Source organism: Panulirus ornatus, chromosome 38 (genome assembly GCF_036320965.1).
Source record: "Panulirus ornatus isolate Po-2019 chromosome 38, ASM3632096v1, whole genome shotgun sequence".
In the NCBI taxonomy this organism is placed as follows: Eukaryota; Metazoa; Arthropoda; class Malacostraca; order Decapoda; family Palinuridae; genus Panulirus; species Panulirus ornatus.
The window spans coordinates 748,230-763,247 of NC_092261.1; the positions used below are offsets into that span (position 1 = coordinate 748,230).

The 15,018-nt window shown below is 41.9% G+C and overlaps 1 protein-coding gene across 1 annotated transcript in view; it reads left to right on the plus strand.

Annotated features, from left to right (window-relative positions):
- LOC139760760 (astakine-like) overlaps nt 1-12,352 on the plus strand; it is a 33,506-nt gene extending 21,154 nt beyond the window's left edge. The window contains exons 3-4 of the mRNA XM_071684312.1: nt 416-528; nt 6,224-12,352. Coding sequence (XP_071540413.1) covers nt 416-528; nt 6,224-6,358 — 248 coding nt within the window. The 3' untranslated portion in view covers nt 6,359-12,352. The remainder of the gene's footprint in view (nt 1-415; nt 529-6,223) is intronic.
- Nucleotides 12,353-15,018: the final 2,666 nt, after the last annotated feature.

Consider the following 15,018-nt stretch of genomic DNA (forward strand, 5'->3'; position numbering starts at 1 on the left):
CACATGGTACAGCTAATGTAGGATCTCTCCGGTATGGCATACACGGTACAGCTACTGCATGGTCTCTCCGGCTGGGTGTACACAATACAGATAATGCACGGTCTCCCTGGCTGGGTGTACACGATACAGATAATGCAGGGTCTCCCCAGCTGGGTGTACACGATACTGATAATGCAGGGTCTCTCCGGCTGGGTGTACACGATACAGATAATGCAGGGTCTCCCCGGCTGGGTGTACACGATACAGATAATGCAGGGTCTCCCCGGCTGGGTGTACATGATACAGATAATGCAGGGTCTCCCCAGCTGGGTGTATGTGGTACAGTAATGCAGGATCTTGCCAGTTGGCTACACACGGTACAGTTAACACAAGGTCTCCCGAGCAGGGTACAACTAATGAAAGATCTGCCCGACAGGTTACACACGGCACAGCTACCCGTACTGTGAACCGCGGGGAGACGTCAACTCTTGGTGTCGGCTGATGGGTCAGCCGCAGGAGCTGATACTTTCCTACCCCAACGGCCTTGAGGTGACCTGCTGACACTCTCCCCTCGTTCTCACTGCTGACACTCTCCCCTTATTCTTTCTAATAACATTCTCCCCTCACTACCGACACTGTCCCCTTCCTCTCTCATTAAACTCTTCACTAACAGTTACTGCTGACAAACTCCACTCACTCAATGCTGTCACACTCCCCGAATTCTTACAGTTACCACTTTCTCCTTACTCTCTTTGCTGACACAACCATCTCAATCTTATAGCTGACACTCCCCTCTCACTCTCACTGCTCCAACTCACTTCCCTCACTCTTACTGCTAACATACTGCCCTCACTCTTACTGTTAAATTTTTCACTCACTTGTACTGCTAATCCTCTTCTCTCACTCTCATTGCTGCTATTCCCCTCACTCTTACTGATGACACACTCTTCACATGCTCATTGCTTACATTCTCCCCTCACTATCACTGCTGACACTCCCAAATCACTCTTACACGTAATATTCTCCCCTAACTCATACTGCTGATACTCTCCTCTCACACACTGTTGATATCTCTTACTGCTTGCAAACTCTCCCCTCACTCTTAATGCTGACACTCCTCTTATTCTAAAAGCTAATATTCTCACTTTGCTTGCAATGTTGACACTCTCCCCTTGATCTTACTAACGCTTTCCCCTCGCCTTCACTGCTAATACTCTTTCATCACTCTCATTTCAGACCCTCCCCTCACCCTCACTATTGGCACTCCACTTACTTTCACTGCTGATACTCTCCCTTAACTTGCACTGCTGACAACTTTCTCCTCGCTGTCACTGCTAACACTCTCCTCACTCACTACTGACAAGTCTCCCCTCACTCTCACCGCTAACACTACCCTTAATCTCACCGCTAACTCTCCCCTTACTCTCACTGCTAACACTCTCCCCATAATCTCACACTGACACTCTCCCCTTACTCTCACACTGACAATCTCCCCTTACTCTCACTGCAGGCACCCTCCTCTTACTCTCACTGCTAACACTCTCCCCTTACTCTCACTGCTAACACTCTCCCCTTACTCTCACTGCTGAAACTCTCCCCTTACTCTTACTGCTAACACCATATTAATTCTTGCTACTGATACTCACCTTTCACTCTCACTGCTGACATTCTCCCTTACTCTTACTTATGATAAAATAACCTTACTCTAACTGCTGACACTTGCCCCTCATCCTCAGTGCTGATAATCTCACCTCACTCTTACTGCTGACACTCCCCTTGCTCTCACTGCCAGCAATATCAACTCAGCTTCACTACTGATGCTCTCTACTCACTCTCACTACTGATACTTTCCCCTTACTCTCGCTGCTCATATCTTTCTCCTCAGTCATTAATGACACTCTCCTCTTACTCTATGCGGTCAAGTCTTCACTCACTCTTACTGCCAACACTCTACCCTTACTCTCATTGCTAACACTCTTTCTTTAATCTCACTGCCAAATTCTCCACTCACTCTTATTGCTGACACTCTACTGACTCTTGCTGCTGATACTCCTCTGTTCTCACAGCTGATATCCCCCCCCACTCACTCATACTGCTAGCACTCTTTACCAACTGCTATTGCTGATACTCTCCTTTCATTCTCACTGTTGACATTCCCCTTATCTTAACTGTTGATACTGTCACTAATGACACTCCATTTACTCTTGTTGCTAACACTCTCCCCTGACTCTCACTGCTGACAATCCTTCTATCACTCTTTGCTAATGCTCAACCCTTTCTTATACTGCTGACACTCTTCCCTGACTCTCACTTTGTTGACACTTCCTCTCACTCTCTCAGCTAACACTCTTCCTTCATTTTCACTACTGAAACCCAAACCAGTATGCCAAATACTAATCAATCAATCTAAAGTCAGTATTTAGCTCAAATGATTACTAGGATGAACACTCAAAAATATAACCATAACAGAAGGTAACATAATTGATGCAAATGATCAACTAAAAGAAAATTCTGTATCAAGGTCCCATGGAATCCTGGCAATATTTCTATTAAAGATTAAAAAACAATAGCTCAACCTCTCAAAATACTACTTGGGCAAAAGGCAGACTAACCCATCATAATAGACAAACACAAGGTGGCATAAATTACATCAGTGCATGAAGGGGAACCAAACTGTTGCCAAAACAATGTAGACCAGTCAGCCTAACATTATACAAAATGTACTTGTGAGAGTGATGAAGAACTGTATATTAGAATATCTTATTTCAACAAACAATGGCCAACACTGAAACATACTTAGTAAGAGCTCACAAACATAAGTACTCCCTAACTATAATGACATATGAACCTCTTATGACAGGAAAAAAGATGGATACTGTCTTTCTATATTTTACAAAAGTATTTGACAACATTAATTATGGAGTATGACTGTAGAAAGTAGTAAAATAATAAATGGAAAATAGGAAAAAGGATAAAAAAACTGTGATCAAAAGAAAGTTTGATATTGGTTGCAAATGAAAATGTCAGATGTGCTTCTACGAGTCTCACAAAGAAAAGCATTAGCTTCAATACACTTCATTATTATTTCTGACACAGATATAGAAGTGAAAATAAGAGTTCTGTTAGGAGCTTTGTTGAAGACACAAGTTAATAAAGCAATGGAAATAAATGAAGACCAAGGAAAAATGCTAATTGATTTGGACACAGTACAAAAATGGGTGGGAGATAATAAAAAGGATTTAACATGAAAATTTTGAACAAATACACCATGGAAAAATAAACTGCATCTCAGCACCTGCATACAAAGGCCCCACACTCTATAGAAATAAAAGTGAAAACAATGGCAAAGATTTCAGGAATAAAACTAATGAAAACCCTAAATCTAGCTAGTGGGCATGAGATAATTCTCTTCAGCAGAATAATAAGTGGTATGATAATGAGAACCTTTAAAACAAAGAAAAGGAGCTAATGAAAGATTTTAAAGTATATATATATATATATATATATATATATATATATATATATATATATATATTTTTTTTTTTTTTTTTTTTTTTTTTTTTATACTTTGTCGCTGTCTCCCGCGTTTGCGAGGTAGCGCAAGGAAACAGACAAAAGAAATGGCCCAACCCCCCCCCCCCATACACATGTACATACACACGTCCACTCACGCAAACATACATACCTACACAGCTTTCCATATATATATATATATTTTTTTTTTCGCTGTCTCCCGCGTTTGCGAGGTAGCGCAAGGAAACAGACGAAAGAAATGGCCCAACCCACCCCCATACACATGTATATACATACGTCCACACACGCAAATATACATACCTACACAGCTTTCCATGGTTTACCCCAGACGCTTCACATGCCTTGATTCAATCCACTGACAGCACGTCAACCCCGGTATACCACATCGCTCCAATTTACTCTATTCCTTGCCCTCCTTTCACCCTCCTGCATGTTCAGGCCCCGATCACACAAAATCTTTTTCACTCCATCTTTCCAACTCCAATTTGGTCTCCCTCTTCTCCTCGTTCCCTCCACCTCCGACACATATATCCTCTTGGTCAATCTTTCCTCACTCATTCTCTCCATGTGACCAAACCATTTCAAAACACCCTCTTCTGCTCTCTCAACCACGCTCTTTTTATTTCCACACATCTCTCTTACCCTTACGTTACTTACTCGATCAAACCACCTCACACCACACATTGTCCTCAAACATCTCATTTCCAGCACATCCATCCTCCTGCGCACAACTCTATCCATAGTCCACGCCTCACAACCATACAACATTGTTGGAACCACTATTCCTTCAAACATACCCATTTTTGCTTTCCGAGATAATGTTCTCGACTTCCACACATTCTTCAAGGCTCCCAGAATTTTCGCCCCCTCCCCCACCCTATGATCCACTTCCGCTTCCATGTTTCCATCCGCTGCCAGATCCACTCCCAGATATCTAAAACACTCCACTTCCTCCAGTTTTTCTCCATTCAAACTCACCTCCCAATTGACTTGACCCTCAACCCTACTGTACCTAATAACCTTGCTCTTATTCACATTTACTCTTAACTTTCTTGTTTCACACACTTTACCAAACTCAGTCACCAGCTTCTGCAGTTTCTCACATGAATCAGCCACCAGCGCTGTATCATCAGCGAACAACAACTGACTCACTTCCCAAGCTCTCTCATCCCCAACAGACTTCATACTTGCCCCTCTTTCCAAAACTCCCTTTTACTAATAATCTGTCTTTATTTCCCATGTTGCTTAAATTCTCTAATGTAAATGTTGCCTTCAGCAACAACAGTACTATAAAGAATATCTTAATCAGGGACTCACCAGAAAGTTCTGCAGGATGCATCTGTTGAGTACCATGTAGAAATTGTGATAAGTTTTATGTTGGGCAGACTGGTAAGGGTCTTTCTGTTAGACTTAAGCAACATAAATATAGTATAAGAACAGGGCAAGAATCAAATGCCTTGTCTAATCATGAAAGAAATTATGATCACTGTACTGACTGGAGTAATGCCATCTCATTTATTTACTCTAACTCCTGTAACACAAGAAATATCATTGAATCTTCTATTATCAAAAATACAAAGAACTGTAACATTAACATTAGTGAAGATCTATACAAACTGGATAGCTTTTTGATAAAATTTGTAAACAGTTCCCCTTGTCCACGTAATAAGTTTATGGCATGCTTGATGCCAGACTCGAATGTACCTGACCTTCATTCGGGTAGTCACTTGTTTACCAAATGGTGTCCTAGATACTTCTCTGCTTTGTATGTCAACTGACTTATACTTCTTTCTTGTATGTCCCCTGATGATGTGATTGTTACACGAAAGTGCACTTGGGAACTTATTGTGTTTCACTTCCCTGTGGACTCATAAGAATAGATATCATTATTATCATTATCATTATGCATGACAGCCATTTCCCACGTCAGTGAGGTAGTACCAGGAAACAGATGAAGGAAGAATGGCCCATCCACTCATCTACACATATATATACATAAATGCCCATACACGCATATACTCATATACATATCAACGTATATGCATCTACACATATATACATACACATACATATACAAATATACCCATGTACATATTCATATATATCCTTATGTAAACCAGACATCCAAATTCTCAACCAACCACTAAGGGAGGATGAACAGTTGGGATGACTGTGGACTGACTGCCACAAATAGGATTCAGACCTTCAAGCAGCCCATGAATGCATCATGGTCAGTAATGTTAACACTACACCATGGTTTTGTGACTGGGTGATGGTGAAATATGCTGAGTGTGTTGTGGCTAGTGATGTGGTTGAGTGATGATGCCAGGTGCTGTTGTGGCTGGGTGATGGTGCTAGGTGCTGAGTGTGTTGGTGTTGTTTCTGAGTGATGGTGGCAGGTGCAGGGTGAGTTTCTCCTGGTGATGGTGCCAAGTGGTGAGTGCATTGTGGCTGTGTGATGGTGCTAGGTGCTGAGTGTGTTGATGTTGTTTCTGGGTGCTGGTGGCAGGTGCTAAGTGAGTTTCTGCAGGTGATGGTGCCAAGTGGTGAGTGCGTTATGGCTGGTGTTGTGGATAAGTGATTGCAGAGGGTGCTGAGTGTGTTGCTGCTGTGTTATGCCTGGGTTTTGGTGTCGAGTGCTGCATGCGTTGTTGCAGGCATTGTGACTGAGTGCCGGAGGGAGGTATTAATGGTGCGTGTTCATCAACAGGTAGAGGTGGAGGCAGTGTACATCGGTATGTGCCCTTGCAGGGCAGGTCTTGTATGCTCTGAGACCCCCTCAACCTGTCAGCAGCCATCCTACCCTTCACACTCTTACAAAGAAAACTTCATGGACCTCAACTAACTACCACCAACTGAGGGGCTCACCAGACATTCATGGCCACCAGTTTACTGCTGCAGTGGCCCTGATTTCTTGGTGTGGGTGGTCCTCGTCACTTGGTGTAAGTCATCATAGCGACTTACAAGAATTGTAACCTGAGTTACAATCCTTGCCAGGTGGCCTTACTTTTGCCTTCCTATACTGGAAGCACGTGAGGTATGCACCAGGAGAGGACCACCATCACCAACGGTGACCACTGTACCTGTGGTGTGCCAAGATCCCTGAAACAGGAGAGGACCACCATCACTACTGCCACCAGTGACCACAACACCTGCGGTCTGCCAAGCTCCCTCCACCAGGAGAGGACCAACACTAATGACCACAGAATCTGTGGTCTGTTAAGCTCCCTGCACCAGGAGAGGACCACTACCACCATCAGTGACCACAGCACCTGTGGTCTGTCAAGCTCCATGCACCAGGAGAGGACCAGTACCACCACTAATGACCACAGCACTTGCAGTCTGCCAAGCTCCATGCACCAGGAGCGGTCCACCACCACGACCAATGACCACAGTACCTGTGGTCTGCCAAGCTCCCTGCACCAGGAGAGTACCACTACCACCATCAGTGACCACAGCAACTGTGGTCTGCAAAACTGGACACTACAGTCACTGTGCCCAAACATTAAGCCCATTATCTATAATATAATGAATGCTTTTCAGTGGTGGTGTGTGGAAAAAAAAGGTAGGGTACCATGAGTTCTTAAAGTTGGCAAAGAGGATACAGGGATACTATGAACTATGAATTCTTATATTCTTATATCATATTTTTACATATAGCTGACACTTCATATTTGTTTCCTTCATTTACATAAGTGAAGATAAAACTGAATGAAGCGAGTTAAGTTAGCACTGCAGGCGCTGTGATTGCTCTGAGGCCACTGTCAGGCCTACTGTACAGGCCTTTGTATGGCTTATTCATTGCCAATAACACTGAATATGCCATCAATTTTGTAGACACTTAAGTATCTAATAAAATGCTGATAAAACATTTATCAGGCCTACAGCTTCTGGTGCCACATTAAGAAGCACAGCTTCTGGTGCCAAGTTAAGGGCCACCAGTTAGGGCCCACAGTTTCTGGTGCCAAGTTAAGGCTCACAGCCTCTGGTGCATATCAAGGTCCATAGCCTTCAGCATCTGTTTGAAAAGGCCTAAAGCCTTCATTGCAAAGTTAAGGACAAGAGCTTCTGGTGCCAAATTAAGGGCTACAGCTTCAGGTGACACATAGGGCCCAAAGGCTCTGGTGCTAAGTTAAGATCCACTGTTTCCACTGACATGTGGCAAGTTAAGACCTACAACTTAGAGTATCATATTGATGCCCATAGTTTCTGATACCAGGTTTAGCCCACAACCTCCAGTGCCAAGTTAAGGCTCACAGCCTCCGGTGCCAGGTTAAGACCCCGTTCACTTCTGGTCCTAGATAAAGGCTCCCAGCCTCTAGTGCCAAGTTAAGGACCACAGCCTCAGATGCCAGGTTAAGGCCCACAGCCTTTGGTGCTAAGTCAAGGCCCACAGCCTCCAGTACCACAAGCCTCTAGGTCCTAAATGAGGAACACAGCTTCCAGTGCCAATTAAGGCCCACAGCCTCTGGTGCCAAGTTGAGGTGTGCGGCCTCTGCTATCATGTTCAGAGTCAAAAGCCTCCAGTGCTAAGTCAAGGACTACAGCCTCTGGTGCTAAGTTAAGGCCCAAAGTGTCCAGTTTCAAGTCAAGGACCACATTTCAAGTCAAGGACCACAGCCTCTAGTGTCAAGGACCACAGCCTCTAGTGCCAAAGTAAGTTTCACAGCTTCTGGTGCAGAGTAAAGAGCCACAGCTTCCAGTGTATCACTTCAGGATAACATCAAGATGTAATCATTCTCATCTCTCTATACACATTATCCATATTTTCAGTAGATGCTTCTCTACAATTGTTTCGTATTGTTATTTGGCAACCACTGGTATGTCAGAGCAGTAGCTTTTATCATTGGTGACACTGATCAAATCAAACAAAACAAATCTTTTACTTTTGTTTTCACTGATTAAGCAATTATGAATATGTACATGTATATATATGCATAAGTCTGTATATGTATGTATATGTGCATGTATGAGCGTTTATGTATATTTTTTTTTTTTTTGCTTTGTCGCTGTCTCCCGCGTTTGCGAGGTAGCGCAAGGAAACAGACGAAAGAAATGGCCCAACCCACCCCCATACACATGTATATACATACGTCCACACACGCAAATATACATACCTACACAGCTTTCCATGGTTTACCCCAGACGCCCCACATGCCCTGATTCAATCCACTGACAGCACGTCAACCCTGGTATACCACATCGCTCCAATTCACTCTATTCCTTGCCCTCCTTTCACCCTCCTGCATGTTCAGGCCCCAATCACACAAAATCTTCTTCACTCCATCTTTCCACCTCCAATTTGGTCTCCCTCTTCTCTTCGTTCCCTCCACCTCCGACACATATATCCTCTTGGTCAATCTTTCCTCACTCATTCTCTCCATGTGCCCAAACCATTTCAAAACACCCTCTTCTGCTCTCTCAACCACACTCTTTTTATTTCCACACATCTCTCTTACCCTTACGTTACTTACTCGATCAAACCACCTCACACCACACATTGTCCTCAAACATCTCATTTCCAGCACATCCATCCTCCTGCGCACAACTCTATCCATAGCCCACGCCTCGCAACCATACAACATTGTTGGAACCACTATTCCTTCAAACATACCCATTTTTGCTTTCCGAGATAATGTTCTCGACTTCCACACATTCTTCAAGGCTCCCAGAATTTTCGCCCCCTCCCCCACCCTATGATCCACTTCCGCTTCCATGGTTCCATCCACTGCCAGATCCACTCCCAGATATCTAAAACACTTCACTTCCTCCAGTTTTCTCCATTCAAACTCACCTCCCAATTGACTTGACCCTCAACCCTACTGTACCTAATAACCTTGCTCTTATTCACATTTACTCTTAACTTTCTTGTTTCACACACTTTACCAAACTCAGTCACCAGCTTCTGCAGTTTCTCACATGAATCAGCCACCAGCGCTGTATCATCAGCGAACAACAACTGACTCACTTCCCAAGCTCTCTCATCCCCAACAGACTTCATACTTGCCCCTCTTTCCAAAACTCTTGCATTCACCTCCCTAACAACCCCATCCATAAACAAATTAAACAGCCATGGAGACATCACACACCCCTGCCGCAAACCTACATTCACTGAGAACCAATCACTTTCCTCTCTTCCTACACGTACACATGCCTTACATCCTCGATAAAAACTTTTCACTGCTTCTAACAACTTGCCTCCCACACCATATATTCTTAATACCTTCCACAGAGCATCTCTATCAACTCTATCATATGCCTTTTCCAGATCCATAAATGCTACATACAAATCCATTTGCTTTTCTAAGTATTTCTCACATACATTCTTCAAGGCAAACACCTGATCCACACATCCTCTACCGCTTCTGAAACCACACTGCTCTTCCCCAATCTGATGCTCTGTACATGCCTTCACCCTCTCAATCAATACCCTCCCATATAATTTACCAGGAATACTCAACAAACTTATACCTCTGTAATTTGAGCACTCACTCTTATCCCCTTTGCCTTTGTACAATGGCACTATGCACGCATTCCGCCAATCCTCAGGCACCTCACCATGAGTCATACATACATTAAATAACCTTACCAACCAGTCAACAATACAGTCACCCCCTTTTTTAATAAATTCCACTGCAATACCATTTAAACCTGCTGCCTTGCCGGCTTTCATCTTCCGCAAAGCTTTTACTACCTCTTCTCTGTTTACCAAATCATTTTCCCTAACCCTCTTACTTTGCACACCACCTCGACCAAAACACCCTATATCTGCCACTCTATCATCAAACACATTCAACAAACCTTCAAAATACTCACTCCATCTCCTTCTCACATCACCACTACTTGTTATCACCTCCCCATTTGCGCCCTTCACTGAAGTTCCCATTTGCTCCCTTGTCTTACGCACTTTATTTACCTCCTTCCAGAACATCTTTTTATTCTCCCTAAAATTTAATGATACTCTCTCACCCCAACTCTCATTTGGCCTTTTTTTCACCTCTTGCACCTTTCTCTTGACCTCCTGTCTCTTTCTTTTATACATCTCCCACTCAATTGCATTTTTTCCCTGCAAAAATCGTCCAAATGTATATGTATATATATGTTTATGTATATATATGTGTATATGAAAGGATGGGCCATTCTTTGTCAGTTTCCTGGTGCTACCTAGCTGATGTGGGAAATGGTGATCAATATGATATATATATAAATCTTTTTTCACACATATTCGCCATTTCCTGCGAGGTAGTGTCAAGAACAGATGGCTTAGCCTTAGAGGAAAAAAATCCTCACTTGGCCCCCCTTCTCTGTTCCTTCTTTAGGAAAAGTTAAACAGGAGGGGAGGATTTCCAGCCCCCTTGCTCCCACCCCTTTTAGTCGCCTTCTATAACATACAGGAAATATGTGGGAAGTATTCTTTCTCCCCTATCCCCAGGGATAATGGAAGAATGGAATGAAAGTATACAATCCCTGGGGATAGAAGAGAAAGGATACTTTCCACGTATTCCCTGCATGATGTAGAAGGTGACAGAAGGGGGGCTTGGCTGGAAATCCTCCCATCCAATTTTTACACTTCCAAAAGAAAGAACAGAGAGAGGGGCCAAATGAGGATTTTTCCCTCTAAGGCTCAATCCTCTTTTCTTTACACTACTTCGTTAATGCAAAAAATAGTGAATATGTATGGAGGAGGGGGCAAAGGTTCTGTGAACGATGAAGAATGTGTGGAAGGAGACAACATTATCTCGGAGCAAAAATGGGTATGTTTGAAGAAATAGTAGTTTCAACAATGTTATATGGTTGTGAAGCATGGGCTATGGATAGGGTTGTATGGAGAAATGTGGATGCGTTGGAAATGAAATGTTTGAGGACAATAAGTGGTGTGAGGTGATTTGATCGAGTAAGTAATGAAAGGGTAAGAGAGATGTGTGCAAATAAAAAGTGTGTGGCTGTGCTAGCAAAAGAGGGTGTGTTGAAATGGTTTGGGCATAAGAGAATGAGCAAGGAAAGACTGACAAAGAGGATATATGTGTCAGAGGTGGAGGGGTTCAAGGAGAAGCAGAAGACCAAACTGGAGGTGGAAGGATGGAGTGAAAAAGAGTTTGAGTGATTGTGGCCGAAACATACAGAAGGTGAGAGGCATGCAAGGAATAGAGTGAATTAGAACAATGTGGTATACCAAGGTCGACGTGCTGTCAATGAACTAAACCAGGGCACGTGGAGCATCTGGGGTAACCCATGGAAAGGTCCGTGGGGCCTGGATGTGGATAGGAAGCTGTGGTTTCTATGCATTACGCATGACAGCTAGAGACTGAGTGTGAACGAATGTGGCCTTTTTTGTCTGTTTTCCTGGCACTACCTCACTGAAGCAGGGGTAGCAATGTTGTTTCTTGTGGGGCCGGGTAGTGACAGGAATGGCTGAAGACAAGCACGAATATATACATATAAGTATACGTCTGTGTATGTGAATGCACATGTATGTATATGTAAGTATATGTGTATATTGGCACTACCTAGCAAATGTGGGAAACAGTGATTAAGTATAATAAAAATTTTTAAAAAAATATATAGATATAAATAGATACATAAAGAAAGACAGATAAAAGGGTAGATATTAAGAGAGATATATCTGATTAAATAAAAATCTATGTACAGTGTGAGTGATAATGACATTTCTCTTGTATACGTTATTCATCTTCCACATTACGTAGTTCAAGAATTATCCAAACATGTATGTGTAACACATTATGTACCTACTGTGTGGAAGTAATGAGAATATGGCCATATTTCTGTAAATGAAAGGCTTAAATATCTCTTCAGTAATAATAAAAATAATAGAATTACAGATATAGTTTGATATCCTACAAATGTTCTTTAGAGTCAGGATAATTCATTATGGAATTGTTTGGCCACTTGCCAATTTCAGAAATTTGGTTTGAGAACTGTGTGCTAATCCAACATGTATCACAACACATTGTTGGTCTAACAGGAACCACAACTGTTCACTTGTCTAACATGTACCACAACCATTTGTTAGTCCGACAGGAAAAGGTGCTACTGATGTACGTAGAAATTATAGATGCAGTAAGTCTCCCAAGTATACAGGAAAAGTGTAAGCAAGAATGATGACTGACAGAGAAAGATGACCTTAGAAAATATCTAGCAAAGGTGAGAAGTTACGTGAAGCTTTTATGGATCTGGAGAAAGCGTATGACAGAGTCAAGTGGAATGTTTTAAGGGATGTGTTAAGGATACATGGGGTAGCGGTATAAATGTTGGTTGGTATGAAAGCCATCTATAGAGAGAGAAGCAAATGCATAAGTTAGAGTGGACAGAAAGCTGAGCAAAAGTTTTAGTTCACATGTAGGTGTAAGACAGGGTAAGAGAGATGTGTGAAAATATAAAGAGTGTGGTTGGGAGAGCAGAACAGGGTATGTTGAATTGGTTTGGTCATATGGTGAGAATGAGTGAGGAAATGTTGACAAAGAAGATATATGTGTCAGATGTGGAAGGAACAAGGAGAAGCAGGAGACCAAATTGGAGATGGAAGGATGGAGTGAAATATATTTTGAGTGATTGGGGCCTGAACATACAGGAGGGTGAGAGGCGTGCAAGGAATACAGTGGATTGGAATGATGTGATATACCAGGGTTGATGTGATGTCAATGGACCAAACCAGGACATGTGAAATGTCTAGGGTAAACCATGGAAAGGTCTGTGGGGCCTGGATGTGGATAGGGAGCTGTGGTATTGGTGCATTACACATGACAGCTAGAAACAGTGTGTGAACAAATGTGACCTTTTTGCATGTTTTTCTGGCACTACCTTGCTGAAGCAAGGGGTAGTGATGCTGTTTCCTGTGGGGCGGGGTAGTGCCAGGAATGGATGAAGGCAAGCAGGTATGAACATGTACATGTATATATATATGCATATGTCTGTGTATGCATATGTATGTATGTATGTATGTATATGTACATGTATGGGCATTTCTATGTAAATATATATATATATATATATATATGAACATAAACATATCTATCTTACTTTCAAAAGCAAACTTAATTCAGAATACCAGAAATTTGTTAATCAAGAAGCCAATGCTTAAATCTCAAAAATACAAAATGCAAAATAATGATATAACAAGTTGTAAAATGGATTACAAGAATCCATCTATCCCTTAAAAGAAAATCTGATGTGAATATTTCTGATGTTAATGCTGTTCATTTTATATACAGTTACAAATACAAAATCATGATGTCTCTAAACATAAAGAATGCCTTAACCATGAAAACAACCATGAACAATCGTGTGCCTTGAATTTCAGTAAAATATTATGAATGGCTTTCTATGTTAAAGTTTACAACACATAATGCAACATACAACCATAAAATGCTTCTTTAGCTGTGAACATTTGGCTTAAAAAAGCTTGAATCAGTATTCTCTACAAGCACTCCCTCCTCAACGTTGACAGATAAAGCTATCCCTGCAGAGCTACCCCCAAATAAAATGTCAGATATGTATACAATATCAAATATTTCAGCCAGTTCTGATACAACAATCCTGAATCTTTACAACCCCAAAGAAAATCATGCATTTTTATAGCAACATATATATGTCGTACAAACCATACTTTCCAATGCATTTTTCTCCAAACAGGAAGGGTCGATAGAAGTATAGAACAGATGAAGGAATTTAAGTTAGTTGCCATAAGGATAACTACTAACTGCACCTCTGCCAACTGAGTAATACATCATATATATATAATTTTTTTACTTGGATCACCATTTTCCAGTTTAGCAAGGTAGCACCAGGAACAGACAAAGAAAGGCCACATTTGCTAACATTCATTCTCTAGCTTGTCATGCATAATGCAGCAAAACCACAGCTCTCTGTTCAAATGCAGGCCCCACAGACCTTTCTATCATTCCACCACTCACCACCCTCTCTGATCTGCCATCTCCCACCTTTTGCATGCTACATGCATCTCTTGCATATGCCAGCACTCCTTTCCTGAATACCTCCCATTCCACACCATTCTCTTTGCTCCATTTACTCTCACCCTTTACCATTCTACACTCAATCTCTCATGGTTTTACATCACACAAGTCTCTTTTGCAAGCTCACTTACGCATACCACTCTCTTCACTTCAATATTTTTCCTCTTTTCTATAAATCTCTACAAATCCTCACCTTTACTTTCACAAGATAGTTATCAGACATCACACCAAATGCCCAACATAGTACACACATGCATTTGCACACACACACACACACACACACTTTTTCCATGTGTACCTATATTTTCTGCCTTTGTGAGACATCAAGAACAGCAGATGACTGAGCCATATATATATATATATATATATATATATATATATATATATATATATATATATATATATATATATATATATATTATCCCTGGGGATAGGGGAGAAAGAGTACTTCCCACGTATTCCCTGCGTGTCGTAGAAGGCGACTAAAAGGGAAGGGAGCGGGTGGCTGGAAATC